The following is a 15,607-nucleotide window of genomic DNA, read 5'->3' on the forward strand; positions in this document are numbered from 1 at the left end:
AAAAAAAAAAAAAAAAAAAAAAATTCCTACATCAGCTGGTTGTGGCCTCTTTCTCCTAACCATCCCAGGCTCAAACTTCATGCAGCCTCCTCTGCTCACCCAAAAAACATATACACGTACAAGTAAGTCTTTGCTCAATTCTCTTTATTTTTCTATAATACCTTTTCTTTCCCTATTTGTCTGGAAACCAATGAAGTCTTTAAATGTAGATGTCAACTTTTGTTAAACACCTTTTCACCTTACTCCAAACAGCACACAGTATAGTAATTCTCTGTGCTGCTGTCTCCATACACTAGACTGTGAGCTCCTTGAGACATAAAACTATGTCTTACTCATTTCTGTATGCTCAAGAACTAGGATAGTGCCTTGTACACAGTGATCCACAGGTTTTTTGAATAAATGACTATCTTCCTAACACCATCTCACTAAAGAACTAAATTTATATCAGATTTTGCTAAAACATATTTCAAACTGAACTAAGAATATCTACAGCTAGACTTTTTTTTTTTGAGACGGAGTTTTGCTCTGTTGCCCAGGCAAGAGTGGAGTGGCGCAATCTCAGCTCACTGCAACCTCCACCTCCCGGGTTTAAGAAATTCTCTGCTTCAGCCGGGCACGGTGGCTCATGTCTGTAATCCCAGCACTGTGGGAGGCCGAGGTGGGCAGATCACGAGGTCAGGAGATCGAGACCACGGCTAACACGGTGAAACCCCGTCTCTACTAAAAATACAAAAAATGAGCCAGGCGTGGTGGCGGGTGCCTGTAGTCCCCGCTACTCAGGAGGCTGAGGCAGGAAAATGGCGTGAACCCAGGAGGCGGAGCTTACAGTGAGCTGAGATCACGCCACTGCGCTCCAGCCTGGGCAACAGAGTGAGACTCCATCTCAAAAAAAAAAAAAAGAAAAAAAAAAAGGAAGAAATTCTCTGCTTCAGCCTCCTGAACAGCTGGGATTACAGGCACATGCTACCATGCCCAGCTAATTTTTTTGTATTTTTAGTAGAGACGAAGTTTCACCACCTTGGCCAGGCTGGTCTTGAACTCTTGACCTTGTGACCCACCCGCCTCGGCGTCCCAAAGTGCTGGGATTACAGGCGTGAGTCACCGCACCCGGCCTACGGCTAGATTTATACTGCAACAGACAGCTGTTCACCTTTGAGACCATGAAGAGTTAATGCTTTAATTCTACAAAAGGGTAGTACCTTTCTGTTCAGGGTACAACTATAAAGTATCCATTTTCTTGCTGATGAAATTTTTCATGTTTTAGAGAAGATTAGAACGTCTAATATACCATCTTTAACATATTAGCAGAACAGGACACTTACAAAATAATCCAAATATAGGTCTAATAAAAAGACACAGGATTCAGACAAATCTCATGTGCAAATTTGCAAAACATTATGGAGGCCAAAAAAAAAGGGGTACTGAGGCACCAAATGGCTTCCACACTTCCAAACAAGAATGCATGGATAAAAGATGGCCCCACAGCTGGTATGGGGAATGATGACATCAGTAAGACAGTAAGACACATTAGAGAAGAGGTCAACGAAAGTATAATAAACTGCTTCCACCTCAAGGTTCTCTAATATTCACGAGCAATCACATTTCTAAAAAGATTCCTCAGCTGACCTAAAGACATCAAACTCTCTACCCACCAAAGACTACGTACCAATACAATGATTTTGGCCTGTGGCTGCCTTGTGTTGATAAGTTGTACAATGGCCTCAATCCCACCTGCTACCTCTTCTGCTGTATTTTCGTGGTTGTTTGTTCCTACCCAGACAACAATGACCTGCAATTGAAGAAAGAAAAAAAGGGGGTAAGGAGGAGATAAATACCCAGGAATAAAGGAATGTCCACCATTTAGATGAAAACCTTCTTTTTCTTTTTTTGAGACGGGGCCTCGCTCTATCACCCAGACTGGAGTGCAGTGGCACCATTTTGGCTCACTGCAACCTCCGCCTCCCAGGTTCAAGCGATTCTCCTGCCTCAGGCTCCCGAGTAGCTGGGACTACAGGCATGCACCGCCATGCCTGGCTAATTTTTGTATTTTTAGTAGAGACTGGGGTTTCACCATGTTGCCCAGGCTGGTCTTGAACTCCTGACCTCAGGTAATCCACCCGCCTTGGCCTCCCAAAGTGCTGGGATTATAGGTGTGAGCCACCACCCCTGGCCGAAAATCTTATTTCAAAAAGCAAAGAAGGAAAGATAAACTTCTCAAATGGTGCTGGCTAACTTCAACTGGACAGCTACCTTACTATATTTTCTTTTAAGAGAGACAGCATCATGCTACATTGCCCAGGCTGGTCTTAAACTCTGGGCTCAAGTCGTCTTTCTTTGGCCTCCCAAAATGCTGGGATTACAATGTGAGCCACCACACTCAACCAGGGCAGACATCTTAATGCACTGATTTATGCCTCATATCAGGATAAATTCTAAGTGGAATAATATTTAAGTGGTAAAATTGTACTAGGAGGAAACAAGAGAATTATATCATGCAACAGGGAGCTAATTTCTCAACATCCAAAAATTATACAAAAAAGATTAATAAATTTAACTGTATAAAAATAAAACCTGGCCAGGTGCAGTGGCTCACATCTATAATCTCAATGATTTGGGACGCTGAGGTAGGAAAACTGCTTCAGCCCAGGAGTTCAAGGCTGCAGTGAGCCATGATCACACCACTGCACTCCAGCCTGGGTGACATGGTAAGACCCTGTCATGGTATAAATACACAGGTGCACTCAAGGAAAAGAGTCACAGAGGTGGAGGCTGGAAGGAATTTTAATAATTTTTTTTTTTTTTGAGACAGTTTTGCTTTTGTTGCCCAGGCTGGAGTGCAATGGCTTGATCTCAGCTCACCGCAACCTCCGCCTCCTGGGTTCAAGCGATTCTCCTGCTTCAGCCTCCCAAGTAGCTGGGATTACAAGCATGGGCCACCATGCCTGGCTAATTTAAGACCTCGCAAAGTGCTGGGATTACAGGCGTGAGCCACCGCGCCCGGCCTCTTTACTTATTTTCGAAACGGAGTCTTGCTCTGTCACCCAGGCTGGAATGCAGTGGTGCGATCCTGGCTCACTGCAACCTCTATCTCCTGGGTTCAAGTGACTCTCCTGCCTCAGCCTACTAAGTAGCTAGGACTACAGGTGCGTGACACCACGCTTGGCTTTTTTTTTTTTTTTTTTTTTTAAAACTAGAGACAGGGTTTCACTACGTTGGCCAGGGTGGTCTTGAACTCCTGGCCTCAAGTGATCCACCCACCTCGGCCTCCCAAAATTCTAGGATTACAGGCATGACCCACCACGCCCATCCAAGTTTTCTCTTTAGAAAAAAAAAAAAAAAAAAATCACAGTCTGGCATGGTAGCTCAAGCCTATAATCCCAGTATTTTAGGTGGCTGGGGCAGGAGGATCATCTGAGGCCAGGAGTTTGACACCAGCCTAGGCAACATAGCAAGACCAAGAAAGACCCTGTCTACAAAAAGAAATTTAAAAATCAGCTGAGCATGGTGGCACATGCCTGCAGTCCTAGCTGTTTGGGAGGCTGAGGCCATAGGGTCATCTGAGTCCAGGAGTTTGAGGTTACAGTGAGCTATCATTATGCCACTGCATTCTAGCTTGGGCAACAGAGAGAACTTGTCTTAAAACAAACAACTTTCAATGAAAGCACGTTTTGTCAGGGCTCAGTTTTTATTTTTTTTGGGGGAGCTGAAACGATTATATAGTGTGTGCCAACTCAGAGTATATATGATATAAGATACTGGGTAGAAATGTTCATTTGTTCACATCTGCTTCTAATTTTCTTCAGACGAACTTGCAGGCCTTGATTACCGACCTGTTTATATGGTTAAACAGATCCAAAATTACTTCCTGAAGTTAATCATGGCCCTACTCCCATGGCCCACCTCTGAGTAGTTTTCCCCTCATACTGCCCAAGGTCTATGCATTCTACAGAATAGCATACCTCATTAGCATAAAATCTCTTCCTTCGGCCAGGCACAGTGGCTCATGCCTGTAATCCCAGCACTTTTGGGAGGTCAAAGCCAGTGGATCACGAGGTTATGAGTTCAAGACCAGCCTGGCCAAGATGGTGAAACCCCATCTCTACTAAAAATACAAAAATTAGCTGGGCGCAGTGGCAGACGCCTGCAATCCCAGCTACTCAGGAGACTGAGGCAGGAGAATCGCTTGAACCCAGGAGGCGGATGTTGCAATGAGCCAAGATTACACCACTGCACTCAACCTGGGCGACAAAGCAAGACTCCATCTCAAAAAAAAAAACCTCTTCCTTCAATTTAAGAAGATAATTATAACAACTACAAATACAACCCAATAGGCAAACAATTCACTAATTTCTTAATTATATATTTTGATATATTCTTAGGCAATGACAGTATCATTTACCTTAAAGAGGCATGAAACAAATAGCGAAACAGGTCTTTAAAGAACCAATTTTTTTTTTTCACTACCAGTTTCAGACTATTTAACTATCCAAAAGACACTTAAGATTAATGACATTCTTTGACAAGTAACTTTCATTTCACCTTAGGCTTAATATTCTCCAGTTCTCCATTCTTTAGTCTCCACAAAACATGTCTTGTTGTATCTCCCCCAATTCCAAAATTCAGTGCATGAAGTGGGGAAAAAAGCTCTCGCCATATCTAAAAAAAGAAAACTTGATTTAGTGCAGCTAAAACTAGGGGAAAGTTTAATCTTTCAATTGCAATGTGTTGCAAAGCATTAGAAATAATTTCCTTTTCCTGTATTTAAAGATAACACTGCAATGGTGTGACATTCACTGTTTAAGGACGTTGAAAATACCACTGTGTAACTCAGTTCTTAATGTAGCCTTAGGTTTCAGCTCAAGAAATGAGTCACAACTCAATCTGATGCCCCCTAAAAGGTACCAACATTAATAATTAAGCTGTCAATTCAACAAACTCTCCTTTCCACTTACTGAACTATACAAACAGGGTGAAGTGGAAACAAGAGATGAAGAAATTTAGAGTGCTAGAGCTAAAAAAAAAAAATAAAGCTATCTTTTCTTTTAAATTTCCCCTGGGGCGGGGCACGGTGACCCAAGCCTATAATCCTAGCACTTTGGGAGGCCAAGACACGTGGATCATTTGAGGCCAAGAGTTCGAGACCAGCCTGGCCAACATAGTGAAACCCCATCTCTACTAAAAATACAAAAATTCGTCAGGCATGGTGGCGCATGCCTATAATCCCAACTACTTGGGGGGTGAGGTATGAGAATCTCTTGAGCCTGAGGTTGTGCCACTGCACTACAGCCTCGGCAATGGAGTAGGACTCGGTCTCAAAAAATAAATAAATAAATAAATAAATAAAATAATAAATTTCCCATGGAAAAATGCCTAACCATACAAGATCCGGGAATAGCTTACTACAAAAATATATGAAATAGGAAAATGGCAAAATATAAATAAGAATCATGACTAGGATATATATGTTACCAGCAAATACAAATGGGAAATACTAAGTTACAAATAATAACTGACAATCTGACTAGAGTAAATATAAACAAACATAACATTAAGCTTCTCAGAAACCAGACTAAAAGGGGAAGTTTCATTATAAACAATGCTTCAGATCAGAACATGTCCAAGTTAAAAGAAAGAAAAGAAAATCCCTTTAGGTAGCTTTGATTTCTCTTATAACCTCAATTAGGGCTTCTCTAAGAGGCACAAATAAGCTCAGCTCAGAATGAAAGTCTATTAGTAATGAATGGTTATACATGAGTAGCCAAGAACCACGCTCACCCCTTCCACCTTTACCTCATATTGCTGCATTAACTGCACCATGGAGTCTCCCACAAATAGTACATCAGGCTCTTTGTCTTTACAGTCCAAAACAAATCTGTTGTGCTGGTTTGAAGAAGAAAGAAAAATTATTAACTGGCACTTCTGGCCGGGTGTGGTGGCCCATGCTTGTAATCTCAACATTTTGGAAGGCCAAGGCAGGAGGATGGATCACTTGAGGTCAGGAGTTTGAGACTAGCCTGGGTAATATATCAAGATCCCACCTCTACAAAAACAACTTTTTTTTTTCCTAAGACAGGGTCTGGCTCTCTTACCCAGGCTGGAGTACAGTGGCGTGATCTTGGCTCACTGCAACTTCTGCTTCAGGGGCTCAAGCCATCCTCCCACCTCAGCCACCTGAGTAGCTGGGACTACAGGCTCATGCCACCATGCCTGGCTAATTTTTTGTATTTTTTGTAGAGATGGGGTTTTACCATGTTGCCCAGGCTGGTCTCCAACTCCTGAGCTCAAGCAATCTGCCCACCTCAGCCTTCCAAAGTGCTGGGATTCCAGGTGTGAGCCACACATCCAGCCAGAAAAAAATTTTTTTGAATAAAAAAAGAAACTAGTATTTCTTTTCCTGTGAGACTTCTTGGCCTAGAAAGAACAGCTGTCCAAATAGTTACTGTTGTTAAACATTTTTTTAGTCTATCCCCAAAGATTATTCCTCTCATTCTATAAATTAACTGTTTGAACTTTCTTCTCACCCTTACTATACTGATCATTCTAGTACTCTCAAGAAACCCAGAATTCTAATGAAACCAGAATAGAAAAATACATGTAATACACTATGTAGAAGTTTACCTTTTCCTTAAACTTTTATTAAGAAAATTGTGGCCGGGCGCGGTGGCTCAAGCCTGTAATCCCAGCACTTTGGGAGGCCGAGATGGGCGGATCACGAGGTCAGGAGATCGAGACCATCCTGGCTAATATGGTGAAACCCCGTCTCTACTAAAGAATACAAAAAACTAGCCGGGCGACGAGGCGGGCGCCTGTAGTCCCAGCTACTTGGGAGGCGGAGGCAGGAGAATGGCGTGAACCTGGGAGGCGGAGCTTGCAGTGAGCTGAGATCCGGCCACCGCACTCCAGCCTGGGCGACAGAGCCAGACTCCGTCTCAAAAAAAAAAAAAAAAGAAAGAAAATTGCAAATACACAGAAAAGTTGACATAGTACAACGAACATACACATCTGCCTCTTATATTCAACAACTGATAGTATTTTCCCACGTTTGCTTTACCTCTATGTATGCGTGCATGTTTGCTGGACTATTTGTGAAGTAAAATGCAAACATTATGATTCTTCACCATGATGCATCTCCTAAGCATGCATCTCCTAAGAGTAAGAACATCTTCTTATAAAACCACAAATTGGGCGCAGTGGCTCATGCCTGTAATCCCAGCACTTTGGGAGGCCAGGGCGGGCGGATCACCTAAGGTTGGGAGTTCGAGATCAGCCTGGCCAACATGATGAAACCCCGTCTCTAATAAAAATACAAAAATTAGCCAGGCATGGTGGCGGGTGCCTGTAGTCCCAGCTACTCAGGAGGCTGAGGCAGGAGAATTGCCTGAACCCGGGAGATGAAGGTTGCAGTGAGCCGAGATGGTGCCATTACACTCCAGCCTAGGCAACAAGAGCGAAGCTCCATCTTAAAAACAAACAAACAAACAAAAAAACCCACAAATTATTATCATAAGTAGGAAATGAAACAATCCCATAACATCGAATATTCAGTCCATATTCAATTTTTCAAATGGCTCCAAGAGTTGGATAAAGTATTACAACATCATTTTTTCAACTACGATCCAATCAGGTTCCATGTATTTTATTTGAATGCAGACTTTGAAAATATCTGTTAACTTCCAAATGTGAGACACTGGCAAACTAGGACTCAATCCTTTTCAGTCAAATCCAAGTTTATAAACAGTGGTAATCTCCTCTCAGAGTGCCTCTTTCTGTTATAAAGGTACAAGACACTTTCTAAAATTGATTTTGGCCAGGTGTGGTGGCTCATGTCCATAATCTCAGCACTTTAGGAGGCCAAGGTGGGAAGGATAGCTTGAGCCCAGGCATTCGAGACCAGCCTGGGCAACATCATGAGACCCCTTCACTATGAAGAAAAGAAATAAAAGAAAAAAAAAGAAAGAAAAAAGAAAATAAATTTTATCCATTAATGTTAAAGAACATAGTCTAAACTTTTATTTTTATTTTATTTTACTTTTTGGAGATGGAATCTCACATCACTCAGGCTGGAGTGCAGTGGCATGATCCTAGCTCACTGCAACCTCCACCTCCCGAGTTCAACCAATTCTTATGCCTCAGTCTCCTGAGTAGCTGGGATTATAGGCACCCGCCACCATGCTCAGCTAATTTTTGTATTTTTAGTAGAGACGTGGTTTCACCATGTTGTCAGGCTGGTCTCTAACTCCCGACTTCAGGTGATCCACCCGCTTCGGCCTCCCAAAGTGCTGGGATTACAGGCATGAGCTACCGCGCCAGGCCAGTTTAAACTTTTATATTCATCCCTGAAACAAATTTATACAATGCTCTAGGTCTGTAATGTAGGTCCAGGCAAAGGCCTACTCTCTTTTTTTCCCCCAAAGACGGGGTCTTGCTATGTTGCCCAAATTGGACTGAATTCCTGGGCTCAAGTGATCCTCTTGCCTTAGCCTCCCAGCTAGCTAGAACTACAGGTATGCTTTATCATGCCTAGCTTTCCAACGCTGTTTCTTTTTCTCAAACTCTACGTTCAATTTTGTTTCCCTTAGGAATTAAGGAAGAGTTACTATTTAAGTATTTCTGTTGACAATACCAACACAGATGAGGCTGTGGTAAAACTCAGATATTCATCCACAGGTGAAGTGTAAAGTGACAGAAATACTTCTGGAAATAATTTTACAGATTATGAAAACACCTCCAGCCAGGTGTGGTGGCTCACGCCTGTAATCCTAGGCCTCTGGGAGGCCAAAGTGAGCAGATCACATGAGCTTAGGAGTTCAAGACCAGCCTTGGCAACATGCAAAACCCCATCTCTAATTAAACAAACAAACTATATATATATATTCATTTACTTATTTAAAAAAAGAAAAAAAAACACTTCCTCTCTTAGGGTGACAGGATTAGGGACAGCTTTTCCTTGCTTCCATATTTTGTGCAAACACATATTTTAAAATTACTGTTTCAGTAAATATTTTAAACTGAGGAGACATGAGCAAGAATAAAAGTTTAGTGAATAGGTGCTTTTTCCTATCATGTCAACTCCCTATTGCAGGTACTGTAGTACCAACTACCTTTCTCTCTCTCTTTTTTTTTTTTTTGAGATTTTGAGACAGGGTTTCACTCTGTCACCCAGCCTGGAGTACAGTGGCAGCTGTGAACGACAGCTCACTGCAGCCCCAACCTCCCAGGCTCAGGCTGGGGAGGGCTTACATGATCCTCCCTGCCTCAGCCTCAGGCGCACTTCACCATATCCAGCTTTTTTTTTTTTTGGGGGGGGGGGGGGGTTTTGTAGAGACAGGGTTTTGCAATGTTGCCCAGGCTGGTCTGGAACTCAAGCGATCCACTCACCTCTGCCTCCCAACGTGCTGAGATTACAGGCCCGAGCCACTGCACCCAGCCCCAACTACCTTTCCACACCAATAAAAGAGCTTGTGTTTGTCCAGTGTCGTGGAATGTAAGACTGCTATGATAAAGGTTCTAGTACTTTTCTCCTAAAGTTTAATAGTTGTAATAAATTTGGAAAAATAGAAAGGACCAAAACAACACATCTATAATCCTACCACCTTAACCTAGTAACTATGACCATGCTTGAGTATTTTCTCCTCAACTTTTTTCACATCCTCTGTTATCTCTTTTATATAGTTTAAATATCATGGACACCTCTTTCTGGCACTATATGTCTGGGGCCAAAAAAAACCAACATTCAAATTCTAGCTTACCTACTTTCTAGTCCAGTGATCTTAAACAAGCACATAATTTGTGCCTTGGTTTTAACATGTGCTAGCAACTCCATTTTAGAGTTGTTAAAGATTCCCAGCTATATTGTCTGGCACCCACTAGGCACTTGAAAAATGGTAGCCATTATACTTGCATTTAACATCATACTAGAACCAGTTTTCTATGTAGCAACACAGTTTTTATAATCGTAACTTTTAATGGCCATATATTCTTTTTTAGACACAGGATCTTGCCCTGTCACCGAGAGTGGAGGGCAGTGCATGATCACAGCTTACTACAGCCTCAAACTCCCAGACTCAAGCAATTCTCCTGCCTCGGTCTCCCTAGAAGCTGGGACTACAGGCACACACCCAGCGAATTTTTTTGTTCTATTTTTTGTAGAGTCAGGGTCTTGGTGTGTTTCCTAGGCTACACTTCTGGCCTCAAACGATCTACTGGCCTCAGCCTTCCAAAGTGCTGGGACTACAGGTATGAGCCACTGCACCTAATATACTCTAATGAATACACTCAATGACACATTTTTGTTTGCTTTTTTGGGGGGTGAGGGGAATGAGGGTCTATGTTGCCCAGGCTGGTCTTGAACTCTGCTGCTTAAGCAATCCTCTTGCCTCAGCCTCCCAGGTCATGCTTTTCTTCCTGTGGACAGACTTGCCAGTGGCCTCTTTGTGTGAATCTAATAAGCGTAATAAAGGGATATATATATAGCTTTTCCTACGTTGGAAATTCTTAAAATCAGTATTTTTATGGATTTTGGACATATTTCCAAATTCTTAACAAAAGGGCTATATACCAATCTGTAAGGACTCCAGCAATATATTAGAACTGGTTTTACTGTACTTGCACCTGAATTAGATATTAACATTTTTCTTTCTCTTCCTAACTTTTAATTTACACTTTTGGAAACAAAGTTAAACACTTTCTATCATGTCTACTGAAATATTTATACATTAGTTCCTTTAGGATATTTTTGTTGATAATACATGATATCTATGCTTCATCTATAATATTTACCATGTATATTTTCCTTAGTCTGCTGCTGAGCCTTATTTTTCTGGTTAATATGTTTTGATACGATTTCTATTACATTTGGCAAGTCTTTCAACATTACCCTTAAGAAAACCTTTTAGGCCAGGCACGTGGTGGCTCATGCCTGTAATCCCAGCACTTTGAGAGGCTAAGGTGGTTGGATCACCTGAGGTCAGGAGTTCAAGACCAGCTTGACCAACATGGTGAAACCTCGTCTCTACTAAAGAAATACAAAAATTAGTCAGGTATGGAGATGGGCGCCTCTAATCCTAGTTATTCAGGAGGTGGAAGTTGCAGTGAGCCAAGATCACACCACTGCACTTCAGCCTGGGTAACACAGTGAGACTCCATCTCAAAATCAAAACCAAAAACAAAACAAAACCTTTTTATTACGGAAAATATCAAATGTATACAAAAGCAGAGAGAATTAACACCTCCATTCAGAGAGAATGAACCTCCATGTATGAATTACCAGCTAGACCAATCATTTATGGCCTATATTACTTCAGTCATCTCCCCAACTACTGCCCCACTCCATCCTCAGATTATTTGGAAGCAAATTGAGGATATACCATTCCCAATACAAACACTGCAGTATGCCATCCTTAAAAGACACAGGCACAGTGGCTCATGCCTGTAATCCCAACGCTTCGGGAGGGTGAGGCAGTAGGATCACTTGAGGCCAGGAGTTCAAGATCATCAGCCTGGGCAACATAGTGAGACCCTATCTTCACAAAAAATAATTTAAAAAATTAGCCCGGCATGGTGGCATGCACCTGTGGTCCCAGCTACTTGAGAAGCCAAGGTGGGACGATCACTTAAGCCCAGGAAGCCAAGGCTGCAGGAAGTTGTAATGGTGCCACTGCACTCCAGCATGGTTGACAGAGCGAGACTCTGACTCCAAAAAATTTTAAAATATTTGTGTATGTTTTTCTTCCATTTGACTGATTTTTCTACAGCCAGGGCTCATTAAAGTCTATTAACTTAAGACAAGAATAATGAAGATATCTAGTTTAGTTACTACTTTTCCTTTCCTTTGTCTTGAACTCCTGGTAAGACAAGAATAATGAAGATATCTAGTTTAGTTACTACTTTTCCTTTCCTTTGTCTTGAACTCCTGGGCTCCAGTGATTCACCTGCCTCAGCTTCCCAAAGTGCGGAGATTACAGGTTTGAGTCACTACTCCTGGCGTAGTTACTATTCATAAAGGTATAAATGATCCAGATGTCCATGAAAGAGGAAATGAGCAAATCAACTGTGGCACACTTCTTTTTTTTTTTCTTTTTGAGATAAGGTCTCGATCTGTCATCCAGGCTGCAGTGCAGTGGCACAATTATAGTTCATTGTAGCCTTGATATCCTGGGCTCAAGTGATCCTCCCACCTTGGCTTCCCAACCTGTCTTGGCCTCCCAAAGTGCTGGGATTACAGGGGTGAGTCACTGTATACTGTTCTGTCTTAAAAAAAAAAATTATTGGGGCTGGGCGCGGTGGCTCAAGCCTGTGATCCCAGCACTTTGGGAGTCCAAGACGGGCGGATCACGAGGTCAGGAGATCGAGACCATCCTGGCTAACACGGTGAAACCCCGTCTCTACTAAAAAATACAAAAAACTAGCCAGGCAAGGTGGCAGGCGCCGGTAGTCCCAGCTACTTGGGAGGCTGAGGCAGGAGAATGGCGTGAACCTGGGAGGCGGAGCTTGCAGTGAGCTGAGATCTGGCCAGTGCACTCCAGCCTGGGCAACAAAGCGAGACTCTGCCTCAAAAAAAAAAAAAATTATTGGGACAACTGGAGAAAACTGAATATGGTCCTTGGAGTATTATATCAATATTACATCTCATGATTTTAATAACTATCCTATAGTTATTTAACAAAAGTCCTTGTTTTTAAGAAAACATGTTGAAATATTCAGGGGTAAAGAGAAATGAGTGCAAATGCTTCAGAAAAAACCACTATGTTAGTATATACACATACAAATAGATATAGACACAGCACACAGGGCGTGGTGGCTCACGCCTGTAATCCCAGCACTTTGGGAGGCTGAGACAGGCAGATCACTTGAGGTCAGGAATTTGAAACCAGCCTGGCCAACATGGCAAAACCCTGTCTCTACTAAAAATACAAAAATTAGCTGAGCATGGTGGCGGGCGCCTGTAATTCCAGCTACTTGGGAGGCTAAGACACAAGAATATCTTGAACCCGGGGTGGCTGGGGGTGGAGGTTGCAGTGAGCCAAGATTGCACCACTGCACTCCAGCCTGGGCAACAGTGAGACTCCGTCTCAAAAAACCACCACCAACAACAACAAAAAAAACCAAAAACAAAATAGATGCAGACACAGTAATTAGGCAGATATTGTAAAATGTTAACAATTGGTGAGTCTAGATGAAGATACTTCTTTCTAAATTTCTGTAACATTTGTGTAGTTTTGAAATTACTTCAAAATAAAAAACCTAAATATTTCCCAGTTCCAACATCAGATTGGTGAAGAGGCAGGACATTTGTAACACTACATTTTTACTTACAGTAACAAATTCTTGTTGACTATTAAAATCCCCCTTTGTACAACCTGTCGCAGGTCACAGGATTACAGTTTTTTGTTTTTGTTTCTGAGATGGAGTCTTGCTCTGTCGCCCAGGCTGGAGTGCAGCGGCNTAGGTGTGAGCCACTGTGCCCAGCCTGGAGTGTTTTTTGTTTTTTTTTTTTTTTTCCAATTGCCCCTTTGCAGTTTTGATCAAAAGATCTTTAAAAACTGAAGAAACCAGGCATACTGACATGTGCCACTAGTCCCAGCTATATGGGAGGCTGAAGTGGGAGATCACTTGAGCCCTGCAGTTTGAGGCCAGCCTGGGCAACACAGTGAGACCCTGTTTCAAAAACCAAAACAAAACAGACAAAAAAACTGGAGAGACTCAACTCATGTGAATGATACACATGCACTTCCCTTTACCTGAGACATCCATCGGTCATCTCCTTGAATATCTTCTGCTGCATGCGGAATAGCTGCTGGGTTTGAGTCTCCTTGGCTCATTCTACACCTGTGAAAAAATGTCTATGTCATGTTTCATTTGTTAACAGGAATGTCTGTAACCACTTAAATATTATTATACACATCAGGCTTTAAATAATAATTTAAGTTTTATTGTGGTTTGCCTACAAACAATTGGGAAACTGAACAGAAACAATTACTTTCTGTAGAGACGAATTCCGGAACATGACTAAGTCCCATAAATATAGCATCACTAAACTGCCAGACAGCTTTGAATATGACTTAGCCGCAGTGCAGTACATTTTAAAAATCTCCAAGTACATACTTTATACCTATACTATTTTTGTGATTATATGTTACTGTAAGTACCAAATGACACAAGCAGTTATTAGATACTTACAGTACAATAAAATCTACATCAGAAGTTTTTCAGCTGTTAAGAGTTACACACTTAAGAATTACTACTGCAATGACTACAATCCACTGGTTACTAAACATCACACAAATAACTGTAGCACAGATTCTGACAAAAGTAGTCACAGGCCTTGGCACTAGGTTTTGACAAATGTTTACTAGGTATTTTTATTTTTGATAAGTTTCCACTAAAAAAATTTTAGTAATGATGGCCAGGCGCGGTGGCTCATGCCTGTAATCCCAGCATTTTGGGAGGCCAAGGCAGGTGGATCACAAGGTCAGTAGATCGAGACCATCCTGGCCAACGTGGTGAAACCCCATCTCTACCAAAACTACAAAAAATTAGCTGGGCATGATGGCATGCACCTGTAGTCCCAGCTACTTGGATGGCTGAGGCAGGAGAATCGCTTGAACCAGGGAGGCAGAGCTTGCAGTAAGCCGAAATTGCACCACTGCACTCCAGCCTGGGTGACAGAGACAGACTCCAACTCAAAAAAAAAAAAAAAAAAAAGAAAGAAGAAATTTTAGTAATGAGTCCAAATATGTCATCTAATAAGTAAAATTCGGCAAAATTAGAAGTGCTAATCTTCTATGAATAGAAAGACAAATAAGAAACCAGACTACTTTTCAACCAATTCTGGAGAATATACACTAGAAACATTAGGCTCCAAATGCAAAGGACTATGAAAAAGAAAAAAACCGGCCGGCGCAGTGGCTCACGCCTGCAATCCCAGCACTTTGGGAGGCCAAGGCAGGCGGATCACAAGGTCAGGAGGTCGAGACCATCCTGCCTAACACAATAAAACCCCATCTCTACTAAAAACACAAAAAAATTGGCCAGGTGTGGTGGCAGGTGCTAAAAAAAGAAAAAAGAAAAAAGAAAAAAGAAAAAATCTGGGGTTTTCTGTTTTATAGAAAAGGAGGTCATCTTTTTTTTTTCTGAGATGGAGACTCGCTCTGTCACCCAGGCTGGATTGCAGTGGCGCAATCTCGGCTCACTGCAAGCTCCGCCTGCAGGGTTCACGCCATTCTCCTCCCTCAGCCTCCTAATTAGCTGGGACTACAGGCGCCCACCACCACACCCGGCTAATTTTTTTGTATTTTTAGTAGAGACGGGGTTTCACCGTGTTAGCCAGGATGGTCTCGAGCTCCTGAAGAAAAGGAGGTCATCTTCTATATAAGCAATCTTTTTCTTTCCCTTGACATCCTCAGATACAGCTAAGCTTTCTCAGAAAGAAGATAGAGTTATATTCATTCAATATACGTATTTACAGCCGGGCGCGGTGGCTCAAGCCTGTAATCCCAGCACTTTGGGAGGCTGAGACGGGCGGATCACGAGGTCAGGAGATCGAGACCATCCTGGCTAACACGGTGAAACCCCGTCTCTACTAAATATACAAAAAACTAGCCGGGCG

The 15,607-nt window shown here is 42.2% G+C and overlaps 1 protein-coding gene across 5 annotated transcripts in view; it reads right to left on the reverse strand.

Annotated features, from left to right (window-relative positions):
- Window positions 1-15,607, reverse strand: part of PAFAH1B2 (platelet activating factor acetylhydrolase 1b catalytic subunit 2) — a 39,908-nt gene that overhangs the window by 15,431 nt on the left and 8,870 nt on the right. For all 5 annotated transcript variants that reach the window (XR_001887510.1, XR_001887511.1, XM_017883114.1 and 2 more), the window contains exons 2-5: window positions 13,740-13,827; window positions 5,791-5,880; window positions 4,540-4,656; window positions 1,667-1,789 (exon numbers count right to left, since the gene is read on the reverse strand). Coding sequence is in view for 3 of the 5 variants with exons in the window: in XM_017883114.1 (XP_017738603.1) it covers window positions 1,667-1,789; window positions 4,540-4,656; window positions 5,791-5,880; window positions 13,740-13,820 (411 nt within the window). In the remaining 2 variants the exon portion in view is untranslated. The remainder of the gene's footprint in view (window positions 1-1,666; window positions 1,790-4,539; window positions 4,657-5,790; window positions 5,881-13,739; window positions 13,828-15,607) is intronic.

Source organism: Rhinopithecus bieti, unplaced genomic scaffold (genome assembly GCF_001698545.2).
Source record: "Rhinopithecus bieti isolate Rb0 unplaced genomic scaffold, ASM169854v2 scaffold_11964, whole genome shotgun sequence".
Taxonomy (NCBI): domain Eukaryota; kingdom Metazoa; phylum Chordata; class Mammalia; order Primates; family Cercopithecidae; genus Rhinopithecus; species Rhinopithecus bieti.